Genomic DNA, 16,920 nt, shown 5'->3' with positions numbered 1-16,920 from the left:
AGTGTTGCGTCCTCAGAAAGATAAGGTTGAGACCATTAGGCGGATACCACTCCCCAAAACAAAGAAAGAACTCCGTTCATTTCTGGGGTTGGTAGGGTATTACCGACGGTTCATACCAAGGTATTCTACCATTACTGCCTCCCTTACGGACCTGTTAAAAAAACAATATTCTAACATCCTTCCTTCTTTCTCTCCTTCACAACTCCAGGGTTTTGAATGTTTGAAAGAAGCCCTTTCTACAGAACCTGTATTAAGATGCCCTGATTTTTCCAGTCCTTTTCACCTTTTTACTGACGCTTCTAATGTCGGTTTGGGGGCCGTTTTGGCGCAGCCTGACGATCAGGGACACGAGCATCCCATTGTATATATCAGTCGTAAGTTATTACCTAGAGAAACGAACTATCCTACTATCGAGAAGGAATGTCTTGCCATAAAATGGGCAATAGGGTGTCTCCAATATTATCTCCTGGGCCGCCCTTTCGTCCTGCATACCGATCATGCGCCCTTGACCTGGTTGGCCTCCCATAAGGATACTAACTCCAGAGTGTTGCGCTGGTTCCTTGAACTACAACCCTTTACCTTTCAGGTTCGTCACATCCCCGGGTCACGTCAATGTCCCGCTGACTTTCTCTCCCGCTGCCCCGACTCCACGGTACTCTACCAGTCCCGTTCATGGGATGGGGTATGTAGGCGGGTGTCGCTCACCTCGCCTACCGTCGCACAACAAGGGCAGCTGCCGCACACTTCCTCCAACACCAGTTCGTGTCGTCAAGGGGACGCGTGGGGGCGGAGACGACGATCGGCACCAGACTTCCGGGTTGCCGCGGATCCACAAAAGGAAGACGCCGCAACCGAGCGCGGCGGAGCAGAGCTGGAGGAGCAGGAGAGAAGCCGCACAGCCGCATCCAGAGAGAGGACGTCAAACGAAAACGCCGAACGCGAGAAGGCAGCCGCTGCCGGATCAGAAAGACATGCTGAACCGACGTCCAGTTCCAGCACTAAAGACACTGGACCCCCAAGAGAAAACGAGACAGCCTGCCACGGCCCCGGAGGGTCGTGGCTATACAAGGTACGTGCGCTCTTCAGAGCCAACCATATAAAAGGGGAGTTGGAGGGAGGAAGTGGAGAGGGGGGAGGGCAGGAGGAGGCTAAGAAGGGCTACTTAGGGACAGGGACTGGGGGAAAGCACAGATCGTCTTCCCACTCGATCCCTAGCCTGAGAGAGCACGAGCACAACCTCCTCCCGTAAAGAACCCCAAAACCCCGACTAAAACACCACCTCCTGTAAATCCGCAACCCCCTCACACTTCCCCTGCACTAACCTCTTAATTAAAAGAAAAATAAAATATCGTCCCATGTACCGGCCTATCCTTTTTCTTCCGAGAAACCGCGAGACCCCAAGAAGCCGCCTGAAGATCGCCAACTAAGGAGAAGAAAAAGAAAGCTATTACAGGACCCGTACAAACCCACCACCCTCGTAGAAGAGAAAAATCCGCGAAGTAAAGAAGACATACCATCCTTGTTATTTTCTCATCAGACTTACAATATCAATAAACCACGTATCAGCCCTGTTAAGGGTTCTGAAATCCGAGTCCGTGTCCTCTGTACCCTTGAGCAACCCCACAGAAACTAATGCTGGATTCCAGACACCTAAACATTTATAATAAGTAGACAACATTCTTAATACAGCAAAGGGTAATTTGTGTAGATCCTACAAGGTTTTCCTATAGAAAATAACAGCTGAAATAAAAACATTTTGAAATTGAGATTAAAAAAACAGCCATTTTTCTCAACGTTTTACTCAGTATATTGCTTATAAAAATCTGACTTTGAAGGAAAAAGTTACAGTTAGGCCTGCTGGACTCTTCTGGTTGCGGGAATATATAGGGCTTGTAGGTTCATCAAGAACCCTAGGTACCCAGAGCCAATATATGAGTTGCACCTTGCAGTGGGTTTTCATTCTATACCGGGTATACAGCAATGCATTTGCTGAAATATAAAGAGTGAAAAATAGGTATCAAGAAAACCTTTGTATTTCCAAAATGGGCACAAGGTAAGGTGTTGAGAAGCAGTGGTTATTTGCACATCTCTGAATTCCAGGGTGCCCATACTAGCATGTGAATTACGGGGCATTTCTCAAATATACGTCTTTTTTACACACTGTCTTAAATTTAGAAGGAAAAAATGTAGAGAAAGACAGGTGGCAATAACACTTGTTTTGCTATACTGTGTTCCCCCAGGTCTCCCAATAAAAATGGTACCTCACTTGGATGGGTAGGCCTAATGCTCGTGACAGGAAACGCAACATGGACACATAACATTTTTACATTGAAATCTGATGTGTTTTTTTGCAATGTGCCTACTGTAGATTTTGGCCATTTATGAAAACTAGACACCTAGTTGAATCCAGGATGGGGTGACTTGTGGAGCTCTCACCAGGTTCTGTCATCCAGAATTCTTTGCAAACCTCAAAATTTGGCTAAAAAAAACACCTTTTCCTCACATTTCGGTGACAGAAAGTTCTGGAATCTGAGAGAAGCCACAAATGTTCTTACACCTAGCGTTCTCCCCCCCCCCCCCCCCAAGTCTCCCGTTACAAATGGTACCTCATTTGTGTGGGTAGGCCTCGTGCCCGCAAAAGGAAATTCCCCAAAACACTATGTGGACACATCAAAATTATCAAATACTAAACTACCTGTTTTTGTGGGGGGGGCTTGCGTTTTTCGTCCTGGGCTCAGCAACCGTATAGGGAAACCTACCAAATCCAAACATCTCTGAAAACGTAGACACCCGAAGGAATCCAGGGAGGTGTGACTTGCGTGGATCCCCCAATGTTTTCTTACCCAGAATCCTCAGCAAACCTCAAATTTAGCTAAAAAATATCACATTTTCCCACATTTCTGTGTTGAAGCACCGCGCCAGGACACATTTCCTACCACCCAACGTTCCCCTCACTCTCCCTGTAAAAATTATACCTGCCTTGTGTAGGTGGGTCAAGTGCCTGTGACAGGGAAGAGCCAAAAACATGTCAAAATTGAGGGGAAACCAAAGCGGGTCAAACAGGGCAGTTTGAAAAAAAACATTAGGCTGACAAGTGGAGCAGAATTTTTTATCAGTATAGCTGGGTGGTAGGAATTTTGTGTATTCCTGCAGATTCTGGAAGGCTCCATCACAAAAATGTGGAAAAAATTTGTGATTTCCAGCAAACTTGGAGGTTTGCAGGGCATTCTTGGTAAGAAAATGATGCGGGTGCATGTGAAGCGCACCACCCTGGACTCACCCAGATGTTTAGTTTTCAGATATTGCAGAAAGTTGGCTCTGTATATACTATCTCAAATTGAGAGATAATATGCACAGAGTCCAAGGGTTCCCCTTAGAGGTAAGATAGTGGCAAAATTAGATCATTCCAATGCTCTATTTTGTGTTAGAGTGGTCGAGCAGTAGGCTTATCAAAGGGTAGTGTGTTCACCTTTAAAATAGCTTATTGCCATTTTATGCCAAACTCTGTAAATTACTGTTTTCATTCAAAGTTCTCTATTTACCTATGCCAAGTACCTTCAATTTATGTACTTACTTGAAATCTGAATCTAGTGGTTCTAAAATAAATTAAGAAAATAATATTTTTCCAAATAAAAAACCTATTGGCCTGGAGTAAGTCTTTGAGTGTGTGTTCTCATTTATTGCCTGTGCGTGTACAACAAATGCTTAACACTACCCTCTGATAAGCCTACTGCTCGACCACACTACCACAAAATAGAGCATAAGTATTATCTAATTTTGCCACTTTCAACCTCTAAGGGGAACCCTTGGACTCTGTGCACACTCTCTCTCACTTTGAGATAGTACTGTATTTATAGAGCCACCTTCCTACGGGGTCCTCAGGATTCCCTCTGCAGGCGTCGTCATGGAGGTTTGAAGGGGTCAACCCAGGGTGGGCTCTTGCTCCCAATAATCTGGGAACCCTTTCTTGCTGGGTTGACCACCTGGACACAGGCTGTGGGCATCTGGTGCACTGGGGTCAGGACTCATGCATCTGGAGTGAGGTGGGAGTCCTTAGTTGTGGGTTTCTTTTAGACAGAGCTGCTGTCCTCTGGAGTTCTTGGTCCTTTTGGGTGCAGGGCAGTCCTCTGGAGTTGGCAGAGGCCGCTGGGCCCGCTGGACGCGTCACTGGTCTTTTTGCAGGTTCTTTGAAGCAGGAGATAGGCCGGTAGGGCTAGGGCCAAAGCAGTTGTCGTCTTCCTTCTTCTCTGCTGGGGGTTTCAGCTTAGCAGTCCTTCTTCTTCTTGTAGGTCGCCAGGAATCTGGTGAGCTGGTTTCAGGGAGGCCCTTAAATCCTAGATTTAGGGGTGTGTTAGTGGTCAGAGGGCAGTAGCCACTGGCTACTGTCCTTGAGGGTGGCTACACCCTCCTTATGCCCACTCCCTTTGGGGAGGGGGGCACATTCCTATCCCTATTGGTCCTTATCCTCCAAACCAAGATGGAGGATTCTGTAGGGAGGGGGTCACCTCAGCTCTGGACACCTTAGGGGTGGTCCTGGCTAGGGTGGTCATGCCACCCTTTTTCCCTTAATTTTCCCACCAGACTTCCTCCTCGGGGGGGATCTTCACTAGCTGGAGTGCCCTGGGGCTCTGTAACCCGAGGCTTGAGCCTTTGAGGCTCACAGCCAGGTTTTACAGTTTCTGCAGGGGGAGGTGTGAAGCACCTCCTCCCAGGACAGACTTTGTTTCTGACCACAGAGAGCACAAAGGCTCTCACCCCAAGTAGTAAGAAACTCGTCTCAAAGTGGCAGGCCGGCACAGACCGGTCAGTCCTTCACTAGCAGTTGGGCTAACATCTCTAAGATGCCCTCTGTATTTTCCAATAAATCCCACACTGACATCAGTGTGGGTTTATTGTGCTGAGAAGTTTGATACCAAACTTCCCAGATTTCAGTGTAGCCATTATGGAACTGTGGAGTTCATGTTTGACAAACTCCCAGACCATACACTCAATATGGCTACACTGCACTTACAATGTCTAAGAATGGACTTAGACACTGTATGGGCATATTGATCATGCAGCTACCCCCTCACCTGTGGTATAGTGCACCCTGCCTTAGGGCTGTAAGGCATGCTAAAGGGGTGACTTACCTATGCCGCAGGCAGTGGTTTGTGGGCATGACACCAAGAGAGGGGTGCCATGTCGACTTTGCCTTTTTCTCCCCACAGGACACACAAGCTGTGAGGTAGTGTGCAAGGGCTGAGTGAGGGGTCCCCCAGGGTGGCATAATACATGCTGCAGCCCTGAGAGACATTTCCTGGCCCCAGGGCCCTTGGTACCATTGGTACCTTTTATAAGGGACTTAACTATGTGCCAGGGCTGTGCCAATTGTGGAAACAAAGGTAGAGTTTTAGGGAAAGAACACTGGTGCTTGGGCCTGGTTAGTAGGTTCCCAGCACACTTTAAATCAAAGTTGACATCAACACTGGGCAAAAAGTGGGGGGGGGGGGGTAACCATGCCAACAGTGGCACCTACGTACACTTTGTGACTATTGTGGTATTGCATATGCTTTGCATGTCTCCTAGATAAGTCGTGGCTGCTCTCCCACTGCTACCTCTAGAGAGCCCTGGCTTCCTAGACACTGTCTTCATTCACTATTAGGGGTTGCCTGAACCTGGTATAAGGTGCCAACATCATAGGTGTCCACCACACACGGGGCCAGCTTCCTACACTATTCAGTTGATTTTTTTTTTTATTTCTAATCGTTGAGTCAACCTAAGAGGATTGTTTGCCATTCTACCTGTGCTAAAGCACATGATTCTGACATATTGGGTTGTTAACATGGGCCATTCACCATCTGTCGTTTGATGCTATTTTGAGTGCCATGGTTCTGTTTCCTACCGGCATTCTCTGATAAAGTGATCTATTACATCACATTGGAACAGTAACTCCTGATGTAAAAGTTACTTGTGTGCAACATTGGCATCTCTATTCTTCCATTAATATCATCCAATAATTTCTTCACAGTTCAGTGACAGTCCACCATTACTTTAGAAGACATTGTAGTTACTGGTGGTAGAGGTAATATTTTATAGTGCTTGCTACCGCAGTTTTGCTATTTTGTATTGATGGTATCAGTAGTTAGATTATTACTTAACTCGGTTATTCTTATTTTATTATCCTTATAAAGGTGAAGGGCTGAGAAAGACTTCCCAGGATGAAGGGCCTCTGACATTCAATTTACAAATACACAAGTCAGCAGCAGATGATTGGCTCAATGAGCTGTCGTACTGAATTTAACCTCTCTTTGAGTAAGGAGTTCATGTTACCTAGGTGGTTACTTCTGTTGCAGTACTTCCAACATGCACTTAGTTATTTGTGTTGCTCATTGCTTCAAGTCAGCATAATATTGTTCTGTTACTCCTGCAGACATTGTCCTTTGAAACGTAATTATGAAAGTCTGATGTAGCAAATGTTTTTTGAATACTTAAGATTCTCTTTAATGTAGCTTTTATTTTGTATTAAAATATTGTAATTGAAATACCTGTCTTCTCTTTGTCACTAGCGATGCAGTTTGGATGGTGGAGAATTAGTGACCTAGAGGAACTGAAGGCTTTACTTAAAGTTCTACATCACCGCGGTATAAGGGAAAAGTCATTGCAGAAGCAGATACAGAAACATTTGGATTATATTACACATGCCTGCTTTAGGAACAGAGATGGTATGTTAATGTCACTAAGGATATGTGTGTTTCTGTGTACACATCATCTCTTCTGGCAATCTGACCTACAGTTTTTTTTTTGTTTTTTTTTTTATCTTCAGAAGACCGTAGTTTGACACAACATAATTGATTAATCATTACCTTGGAGCAGAGGTTGCCATAAACATTTTTGGAGGTGGGGGGGATTAAATATATATTGTGGTGTGTGGTGAAGGGCCAAATTGACTGCTGACTACTGCTCCCAAAAAATCAGTTTTCTGATGGATAAATCTACCTACGGAATGATCATCTTTTGATACTTCCAGGCACTCACACGTCGACAAGGGCTTCAGAATCTTCACGATTCTGCACTTGACCTCGACTGATGTCACTGGAGCCATGAGAAACCCTTGTCAACGTACTGACGTCAGTTTTCTTTTTTTATTGCACCTTTTGACACATTTCTGTTTTCTGTTGCTGTTCATTAGGGGATGGTAGAGATCTTTCGATGTTTTTCCACAACCGCAACATAGTTTAGGAGAAAAATTGCTCCACCTAGAAAGTGGGGGTTCAAGGCCTGTAAAGAGTGTGAGGATCTGATGTCTATCACTGACCTTAATGATATTTGTCTTTGGTGCTTGAGTTCAGACCACAATGTCTAGGCTTGTTTATCATGCCAGAAGATGAACCCCACTGCATTCTAAGAAAGGGAGACAAAGCTCTTCATGGCTAAGGTGAAACGGAAGAAGTGAGGGTGTCATGGTTCCCAACCTCGTACTTGAAGAGACAAGTCACAGAGGTCGGTATTTCCACAAACTGCATTAGCTGAATAACGAGGTGAAGTGACTCTAGTGCTGTCTCCAGTGGCTTTTCTGGTGTCACCTTCGAGTCCAGGGCTACCACCGACTTCGCGTTGATGTACTGTTCTGATGCTGGTTTTGGATCCGGTGCCTCAGCCTCGACAGGAGCAGAAGTATCCATCATTCCCTGCTCCAGGAGCGGACTCTTCCAATTTTCCTAGTGCTATGGGTGTTTACTCCATCTGGTGTGCCTGTGTCTGCTCTCGTATTCCTTGGGAGGATTTCTAGTGCCTTATCAGGAATCACCTTTAATGCCGATGGCCCAGGTTCCCTAGCCCCTTCCAGCTCCGAGAAAATCGACTCCCTCTCCAGTGGTTGTCCCGCAGATGTCACCGACAGTTGTGCCTTCTCTGACTCCGGCCAGATCCATTCCAGTGTCTCATGCTTCAACTCCCGTGCCTCTTCTTGCCTCTCCAACGCAGGTGTCAAGTCACCTGTGCCTTTGCCGACATTGCTGATGCCAGCTGTAGGAAAATGCCTCTCATGGCACGGCTACGCCTTAACTTCTTGCCTTTTGTTGTTGCTAGTTATGATTGAAAGTGTGCTGGGACCCTGCTAACCAGGCCCCAGCACCAGTGTTCCTTCCCTAAACGGTACCTTTGTCTTCACAATTGTCACAACCCTGGCACACAGTTAAGTCCCTTGTAAATGGTACCCCTGGTACCAAGGGCCCTGTGGCCACGGAAGGTCTCTAAGGGCTGCAGCATGTATTATGCCACCCTGGGGACCCCTCACTCAGCACGTGCACACTGCCTCACAGCTTGTGTGTGCTAGTGGGGAGAAAAAGACTAAGTCGACATGGCACATCCCTCAGAGTGCCATGCCCACAACCCACTGCCTGTGGCATAGGTAAGTCACCCCTCTAGTAGGCTTTACAGCCCTAAGGCTGTACCACAGGTGAGGGCAAAGGTGCATGAGCAGTATGCCCCTACAGTGTCTAAGCCAAATCTTAGACATTGTAAGTGCAGGGTAGCCATAAATAGTATATGGTCTGGGAGTTTGTCAAACATGATCTCCACAGTTCCTTAATGGCTACACTGAATCCTGGGAAGTTTGGTATCAAACTTCTCAGCACAATAAATCCGCACTGATGCCAGTGCGGGATTTATTGAAAAATGCACACTTAGGGCATCTTAGAGATGCTACCTGTATACCAGTCCAAATACTAGTGTTAAGCTGACCAGTTTCTGCCAGCCTGCCACATCCAGACGGGTTTCTGGCCACATGGCGTGAGTGCCTTTGTGACTCTGCGGCCCGGAACAAAGCCTGCACTGGCTGGAGGTGCTTCACACCTCCCTTTGCAGGAACTGCAACACCTAGCGGTGAGCCTCAAAGGCTCAAGCCTGGCGTTAGTGCCCCAGGGCAATCCAGCTAGTTGAGATGCCCGCCCCTCCAGACAAAGTCCCCACTTTTGGCGGCAAGTCCGGAGGCGATAATGAGAAAAACAAAGTCGCCCGCCAGTCAGGAGAGCCCCTAAGGTGTTATAAGCTGAGGTGGCCCCTGCCTTAAGAAATTCTCCATCTTGTTTTGGAGGATTCCCCCAATAAGGGAGGAGGCACATAGAAGGGTGTAGCCACCCTCCAGGACAGTAGTCACTGGCTACTGCCCCCCAAACCTAAACACACTCCTAAATTTAGTATTTAGGGGCGACCCTGAACCCAGGAAATCAGATTCCTGATGACCTGAAACAAGGAAAAAGGACTGCTGACCTGAAAGCCCCGCTGAGACAACTGACTTGACCCCAGCCCTGCCGACCTGTCTACAGACTCAGTGAACCTGCACAGCGACACATCCAGTGGGACCAGCGACCCCTGAGGACTCAGAGGACTGACCTGTACCCAAAGGACCAAGAAACTCTTGTGGACAGCAGCTCTTTCCAAGAAACTAAGAAACAACCATCTTTAAAGGGACTCCAGCATCACTCAGCACCCGGCGGCCTCGATTCGTGTCCAGAAGAACCAACACTGCAGAGAGGACCCCAGGTGACTCCTACGATGTTGACACCCTGAGACGACCTCCCTGCACCCCCACAGAGATGCCTGCAGAGAGCATCTGAAGGCACCCCCTGACCGCGACTGCCCAGTAACAATGGAACCCGCCGCTTGGAAGAAGCACTGCACCCGCAGCCCCCAGGCCTGAGAGGAACCAACTACCGCTGCAGGAGTCACCAGGAGGTGGCCCTCATCCTTGGCCATTTGGTGGCTGGCCGGAGAAGCCCCCATGTGCCCTGCCTGCTTCGCCAGAGTGACCCCGGGTCTCTCCATTGATTTCTATCTACAATCCGACACCTACTTTGCACCCGGCCGCCCCTGTACCTCTGAGGGTGTATTTTGTGTGCATGTTTGTGACCTCACCACATCCCCCCCCCCCCCCATGGCTCTACAAAACCACCCTGGTCTGCTCCCCATGGAAGTAGGTACTTACCTGCTAGCAGACTGGACCTGGAGCACCTCTATTCTCCATAGGTGCCTATGCTATTTGGGCCCTACTTTGACCTCTGCACCTTCCTGTGTTGCTGGTGCTGGGTGTTTTGGGGTTAACTTGAACCCCCAACGGTGGGCTGCCTATACCCCGGAGACTGAACTTGTAAGTGCTTTACTTACTTGAAAAACTAACCATTACTTACCTCCCCAGGAACTATTGATTTTTGCACTGTGTCCACTTTTAAAATAGCTGATCGACATTTTTGCCAAAACTGTGTACATTACTGTTTTTATTCAAAGTTCCATATTTACCTATGCCAAGTAACTTACAATTTATGTACTTACTTGAATTCTGAATCTTGTGGTTCTAAAATAAATTAAGAAAATATTTTTCTATATCAAAACCTATTGGCCTGGATTTAAGTCTTCAAGTGTGTTTTCTATTTTACTTCCTGTGTGCGTACAAAAAATGCTTAACACTACCCTCTGATAAGCCTATTGCTCAACCGCACTACCACAAAATAGAGCACTAGTATTCCCTAATTTTGCCACTCTCAACCTCTTAAGGGGAACCCTTGGACTTTGTCCACACTGTCTCTCCCTTTGAGATAGTATATACAGAGCATACTTCCTACACCAGCATCATGAGCAAATTTATTGAAGTTTAGGCAGAGCTCTCGAAGGGAGTCTTAAAGACTTCTTGAAGAGGAGTAGTATTTCTTTGGTGAAAAATATCCTCCAGAAATGTAAGATGGTGAGATTGTGTCTCTGTATCCTGACGTTGGGGCTTAGCAGAGGCAATGTTTTTGTCACATCACCAGAATAGGAGTTATTGTCACCCAAATGTATTCCTCCAAAGAAAGTTACATCTTACCATTCACCCATTCGAAAGGCTGCTGACATGTTGGATTTGTCTCTTCCATCAACTGAGCTTAAATCTAACCTGCTTACTGACATTCTGCATTCTACTGCACCATCTTCAGAACCATTGTTGTCTTTTAATGAGGCTTTGACTGAGCCAAAATGTCAGTAGTTTGACAGAAACCCGTGTCATCCTCTGCTGTTTCTAGGCCAATTGGCAGAAAGTATAAGCCGGCTCCAGGAGACCCAGTCTTTTTGTCCTCTCACCCTTCACCTGAGAGTCTGGTGGTACAAACGTCCTGTTATTCAAAACTTCCACCTGGATCATTTCCTTCATCCCCAGCTGATGCGGAATCTAAAAAGATGGTGCAGTCAGCAAAGAAAGTGTTTTCATTTTTCAGCATGGCATTGAAGTCCACAAATGCTGTTTGTTAGGGTGTTAACTTCATGCTTTATTGGACTCTACTAAAGCTCTGATTCCTAAACTACCTTATGATGTTCAGGGACTCATTTCTGAACTTTTAAATGATGGACAGGCTGCAGCCCATCAGGTCGCCCAGTCTAGATGAACAAGTTACTTACCTTCGGTAACGAGGTATCTGGTAGAGACTCTATCTAGCTGCAGATTCCTTACCTTAGAATTCCCTGGCGTCTGCTTAGAATCTGGAGTTTTTTCTGAGCAGTACCCTGTGCGCGCGCCGTCGGGCGGCGTCGTTCGGATCCGCGTGGGTCGACCAGCTCTGCGTGCATCGTCAGCGTCGTTGGAGCCGTCTATGACGTCAAGGTTGTCTATATAGACGCTGTCTCGGCACGCGTACGTCAGTTCTTTTCCACACCTTCCCACGCCAGAAGCGCAGAGCCATGGAAGAACCAACCATTATGTATTTTACCTCTTTGACTGTTTGAAGCAAAAATTCTTTCATGTCTTTAAGAAAGGCAAGAATTCCAAGATCAAAAATATTTATATGTACACATAAACACATATATAAATATATATAAATATCTACATAAGAAAAATATCCACAGAGCGGGGAGGCTTGGGTGGGGGTAAGGAATCTGCAGCTAGAGAGTCTCTACCAGATACCTCGTTACAGAAGGTAAGTAACTTGTTCATCTGATAGAGACTTCTAGCTGCAGCTTCCTTACCTTAGAATAGATACCCAAGCTATAACCCATGGCGGTGGGTCTGAAGGAGATTTTTACACCAGAAAGTCCTGCAAAACAGACCGGGCAAAATTACCCTCTCTTCTCAACTGACTATCCAGGCAGTAGTATTTTGCAAACGTGTGCAAAGAAGCCCACGTTGCAGCCTGACAGATGTCCACCACCGGTACGCCACGTGCTAACGCAATGGTAGCAGCTTTCCCCCTAGTAGAATGAGCTCTCAAGCCCTCGGGAGGTTGCTTCTTTGCCAAAGCGTAGCAGATCTTTATACGGAGAACGACCCTTCTTTGCACCAACGTACCCCATAAAGAGTTGGTCGTCCACCCGGAACTCTTTAGTGCGGTCAAGGTAGAACGATAATGCTCTTTTTGGGTCCAGCCGATGGAGACGCTCCTCTTCCTTAGAGGGATGCGGTGGTTCAAAGAAGGTGGGCAGGGTGATATTTTGACCCAGATGGAAAGGGGTCACCACCTTGGGGAGGAAAGAGGCACGAGTTCTTAATACTACCTTGTCAGGATATATTGTGAGGTACGGTGGCTTTGAAGATGAAGCCTGCAGCTCACTCACTCTCCTGGCAGATGTAATTGCCACCAAAAAGGCAGTCTTAATAGTAAGCAGCCGGAGAGGACAGTTAAGCAAAGGCTGGAAGGGAGCACACATAAGGAAGGTAAGAACCAAATTAAGATCCCACTGGGGCATAATGAAAGGCACAGGCGGGAATAGATGCACAAGCCCTTTCAAAAACCTCTGTACTATAGGTGATATAAACCGAGATGGTTGATCGGGCAACTGAAGAAAAGCCGACAAGGCTGCAAGATAGCCCTTCAGAGTCCCCAAGGAGGAACCCTGCTGGGCGAGAGACAATATAAACAAAAGGATGTTAGACAGAGAAGAAGAAAGAGGATCAATAGTCCTCTCTGCACAATATGAAACAAAGCGTTTCCAACGGCAGGCGTAGATAGACTTAGTAGAGGGATGCCTGGCTGCCAGAATGATGTCACAGACCTTGGGAGGGAGGTCATAAACCATCAACTGTCGCTGCTCAATCTCCACGCATGAAGGCGCACAGTTGACAGGTTCGGGTGGAGAACCTTCCCTGCTGCTGCAACAGAAGATCCTCCGGAAGAGGCAGCCTGATTGGAGGACCAATGCTAATTTTGAGAAGCTCTGGATACCAAACTCTCAGTGCCGCTAGGATTACTTCGGCCCGGTCGTTCTTGATTTTCTTGAGAACTCTGGGCAGAAGTGGTATAGGCGGAAATGCGTACAGGAGGCCTGAACTCCACTCGCAACGAAAAGCGTCGCCTAGCGATATCCCCTTGGAAAATCCGAAGCGCAAAACTGCTGACATTGCGCGTTCTCTGCGGAGGCGAACAGATTTAACCAAGGCTCTCTCAACTGCTGAAAGAGTCCTTGCGCCACCTCCGGATGGAGACACCATTCGTGATCCTCTAAGCATTTTCGGCTGAGTTTGTCTGCTCTGGCGTTCAAAGAACCTGCCAGGTGTTGAACCACCAGGGTCATGCCCTGCTGTTCCAAGCTATGTCCAGAGACGTAAAGCCTCTTGACAAAGGGTCCACGACCCCACACCGCCCTGCTTGTTGCAGTACCACATTGCGGTAGTGTTGTCCGTGAACACCTGCACCACCTTCCCTTTCACAACAGGAAGAAATGCTTTTAATGCTAGCTGGATCGCCCGAAGCTCCAGCAAGTTGATGTGGAGCCTGGATTCCGCCGGAGACCAGTGACCTGATCTCCACCTCCCCCAGATGGCCGCCCCATCCCAGAAGTGACACATCTGTCACTACCGTTAGATCTGGTTGGGGAAGGGAGAGGGGTCTTCCTTTGACCCACTCGCAGTTCACTAACCACCACTGCAGATCTTTTGCAGTCCCCTCTGAGATCTGAACCACGTAGGTAAGATTTCCCTGATGCTGTGCCCATTGGAACTTCAGGTCCCACTGCAGAGCCCTCATGCGCTATCTGGCATGCTTGACCAACAGGATGCAGGAAGCCATGAGTCCCAGCAGCCTCAGAGTCTGTCTCATCGAGATCCAGGATAGAGGCCGAAACATTGGTATCATACCCTGAATATCCTGGACCTGCTGTTCGGGAGGATAATCCCGATACTGCACTGTGTCCAGAACAGCTCAGATGAAAGTGAGCTTCTGAGAGGGAGTCAGGTGTGACTTAGGCACATTTATAGTGAACCCCAGTGAATGCAAGAGGTCCACCGTCGTCTGGAGGTGGGTGAAGAGAGCCTGGGGCGTAGGATCCGTCAACAGCCAATCGTCTAGGTAGGGGAAGACTGAAATCCCTGACCTGCGCAAATGAGCTGCCACTACCTTTCTGAACACCTGAGGGGCACTGATGAGGCTCGGTAAACTGAAAGTGCTCATGGCCCACCTTGAACCGCAGGTTACGCCTGTGGCCTGGCAGGATAGGAATATGGAAATACACATCCTGCAAATCCAACGCTACCATCCAGTCTCCTTGGTCTAGGGCAGACACAACCTGAGCAAGAGTGAGCATCTTGAATTTCTCCTTCTTGAGGATGAGATTGACGTCCCTTAAATCCAAGATAGGGCGTAGGCCTTTGTTCTTTTTGGGAATCAGAAAGAAACAACCACTGCCTACTTCTGATATCGGGACTCTTTCTATGGCTCCCTTGGCCAATAGAGCTGTAACTTTCCTTGCGGAGCAAAGCTAGATGGTCCTCCATCAGCCATTCCTTTATCGGAGGGATAGAAGGAGGGAAAGACTAGAAGGGAAGGGAGTAACCCTTCCGTATGATCTGCAGGACCCACTTGTCCCTTGTGATGGAAAGTCAGTGAGGGAGATGAAAACGAATCCTCCCTCCAACTGGATGGACATGATCCCGCAGAACCATACTAGGAGGGCTTGGGCACAGTGGAAGGGGGTTGTGTGCCGGCCGACCTCTGGCCAGACCCTCTGGGTCTGATGGTACCACGTCCTCTTCTGGGATGCTGTGAAGCCTGAGGACGGTGGCTGAACTGTGGCTGGCGTGGTACCACACCCCTTCCGAAGCCTCGAAAGGGGCGAAAGGCAGACTGCTGGCGCTGAAAGGCCCAAGGATCGGGCCGTGGCTCGAGAATGCTTGAACCTCTCAAGCGCAGAGCCTGCCTTTTTGCCCAAAAGACGAGAGCCATCAAAGGGCATGTCCATCAAGCTGGACTGGACATCCCCTGAAAAACCAGTAGAACGTAGCCAGGCGTGGCGACGTAGGGCCACTGACGGTCGTGTCCAAACCACACCGGATTGTAAACTTGACTGCATCTCTCCCATCCTTGACAGCCTGCGTGAGAGTGTCCCGTACGCCCTCCGGGACCTTGGGCAGCACCTGTGCCACCGTATCCCATAAAGTATGGAAATAACGGCCCAATAGGCAAGAGGTGTTTACGGACCTTAATGCCAGGCTGGTGGAAGAAAACATCTTCTTCCCAAGCTGATCCAGCCTCTTAGATTCCCTATCCGGGGGAGTGGAAGGGAACGCACCACTTGGACAACCAAGCTCTCAGGAGTGGGGTGTTGTGTCAGGAAACTAGGGTCGCTGGGAGCGGGCCTATGGTGGCGGCTAACCGTCCTATTCACAGGAGCCCCTGTGCTGGGTTTGGACCACATACCCAGAAGGATGTCTGTAAGAGCCTCATTGAAGGGCAACAACGGCTCCGATGTTGACACCCCCGGCTGAAGCACTTCTGTCAGGATATTCTTCCTGACTGGCACCGTAGGCGAATCTAGGTCCAAGACCTCAGCTGCCCTACGCACCACCATAGCGAAAGAAGCCCCCTCCTCTATAGCCACATTAGGAGGAGAGAGCATACCAGTATCTGGAGACGTGTCCAGTCCACTGGCCTCCCCTAGATCCTCATACCAGTCCTGTTGCATTCCAGATTCTAAAGGGTCCTCAGACCCCTCCCATTCCTCTCCTGCGTCTGGCTGATCTAAATAATGCTCAGACAATGATCTGGGCCAAATTGGCTCTGTCGGAGTCGTTGTCGTACGACGTCGCTCCGGCTCCGGATCATCCGGAGTAAGGATGGGGCTGCCACCGGTAGGCGCCAGTGGCCGAATCGTCGACGTCGGACCTGGCGCAGAAGGAGGTAGACTGTGAAAGACCAGCTCCGGTCCGGATCCGGTATCGGATCCTGGAGTCCCCAACGGCGCCAAGGCTGAAGCCGCCGGCATTGAATCTGAAGGGGCCCCTGCTGACCCCACGGGGCCCGAAGACCCACCCAAGGGTGTAGCCCGCTCAAAAACGAGACGCATGGCCTCGTAAAAAAACTCTTTTATTTGAGCGGGGTCGATCCAGTCCCCGGAAAGGGGGGAAGACGCGGAGTCGACTCTGGCGACGGCTCTGCAGAGCCGTGCTCGGAACGTCGACATTACCGAGACGCCTCGTCTGCTGACTTCTTCTTCTTCTTGTGCCTCTTACCTTCGGATGACATTGAATGCGAGGAAGAGGACTTGGGGCTCCGGGAGCGGTGCCGCGACCACCTCCTACTGCGGGACCATGCCTCTGCGGAGTCGCGCCGACCGAAGACGAGTGTCGGCAGCAAGAAGCTTAAGGGATCTCTCCCTTAAGGCCTTCGGCGCCATGGCCTGACAGTCGGAGCATGAGGTGGAATCGTGGTCCTTCTCCAGACGCCAAAGACAAACACTGTGCGGATCCGTCACCGACATGGTGCGATGACACTCACCACACGGCTTGAATCCTGTCTTTCTCGAAGACATGACTTCAAACAGCCAAAAAAGCGTTGACAAACCGTCAAAGCAGGGTAGCTCTTGCCAAAACTGCGCTTAACCGGCCCGAAGGAAAAGAACTGACGTACGCGCGCCGAGATGGCGTCTATATAGGCAACCGTGACATCATAGACGCCTCCAAAGACGCGTGCGGAGCTGGTCGATGCA

At 48.7% G+C, this 16,920-nt stretch overlaps 1 protein-coding gene across 13 annotated transcripts in view; it reads left to right on the top strand.

Annotated features, from left to right (window-relative positions):
* The window catches only part of BAZ2B (bromodomain adjacent to zinc finger domain 2B), a 1,256,112-nt gene that overhangs the window by 1,049,394 nt on the left and 189,798 nt on the right, over positions 1–16,920 (top strand). For all 13 annotated transcript variants that reach the window (XM_069224189.1, XM_069224194.1, XM_069224193.1 and 10 more), the window contains one exon: positions 6,546–6,701. In XM_069224189.1, the coding sequence (XP_069080290.1) occupies positions 6,546–6,701 (156 nt within the window). The remainder of the gene's footprint in view (positions 1–6,545; positions 6,702–16,920) is intronic.

Source organism: Pleurodeles waltl, chromosome 3_1 (assembly GCF_031143425.1).
Source record: "Pleurodeles waltl isolate 20211129_DDA chromosome 3_1, aPleWal1.hap1.20221129, whole genome shotgun sequence".
In the NCBI taxonomy this organism is placed as follows: domain Eukaryota; kingdom Metazoa; phylum Chordata; class Amphibia; order Caudata; family Salamandridae; genus Pleurodeles; species Pleurodeles waltl.
The sequence above is the reverse complement of the archived record's forward strand: the minus strand, read 5'-3'. Positions and strand labels throughout refer to the sequence as shown.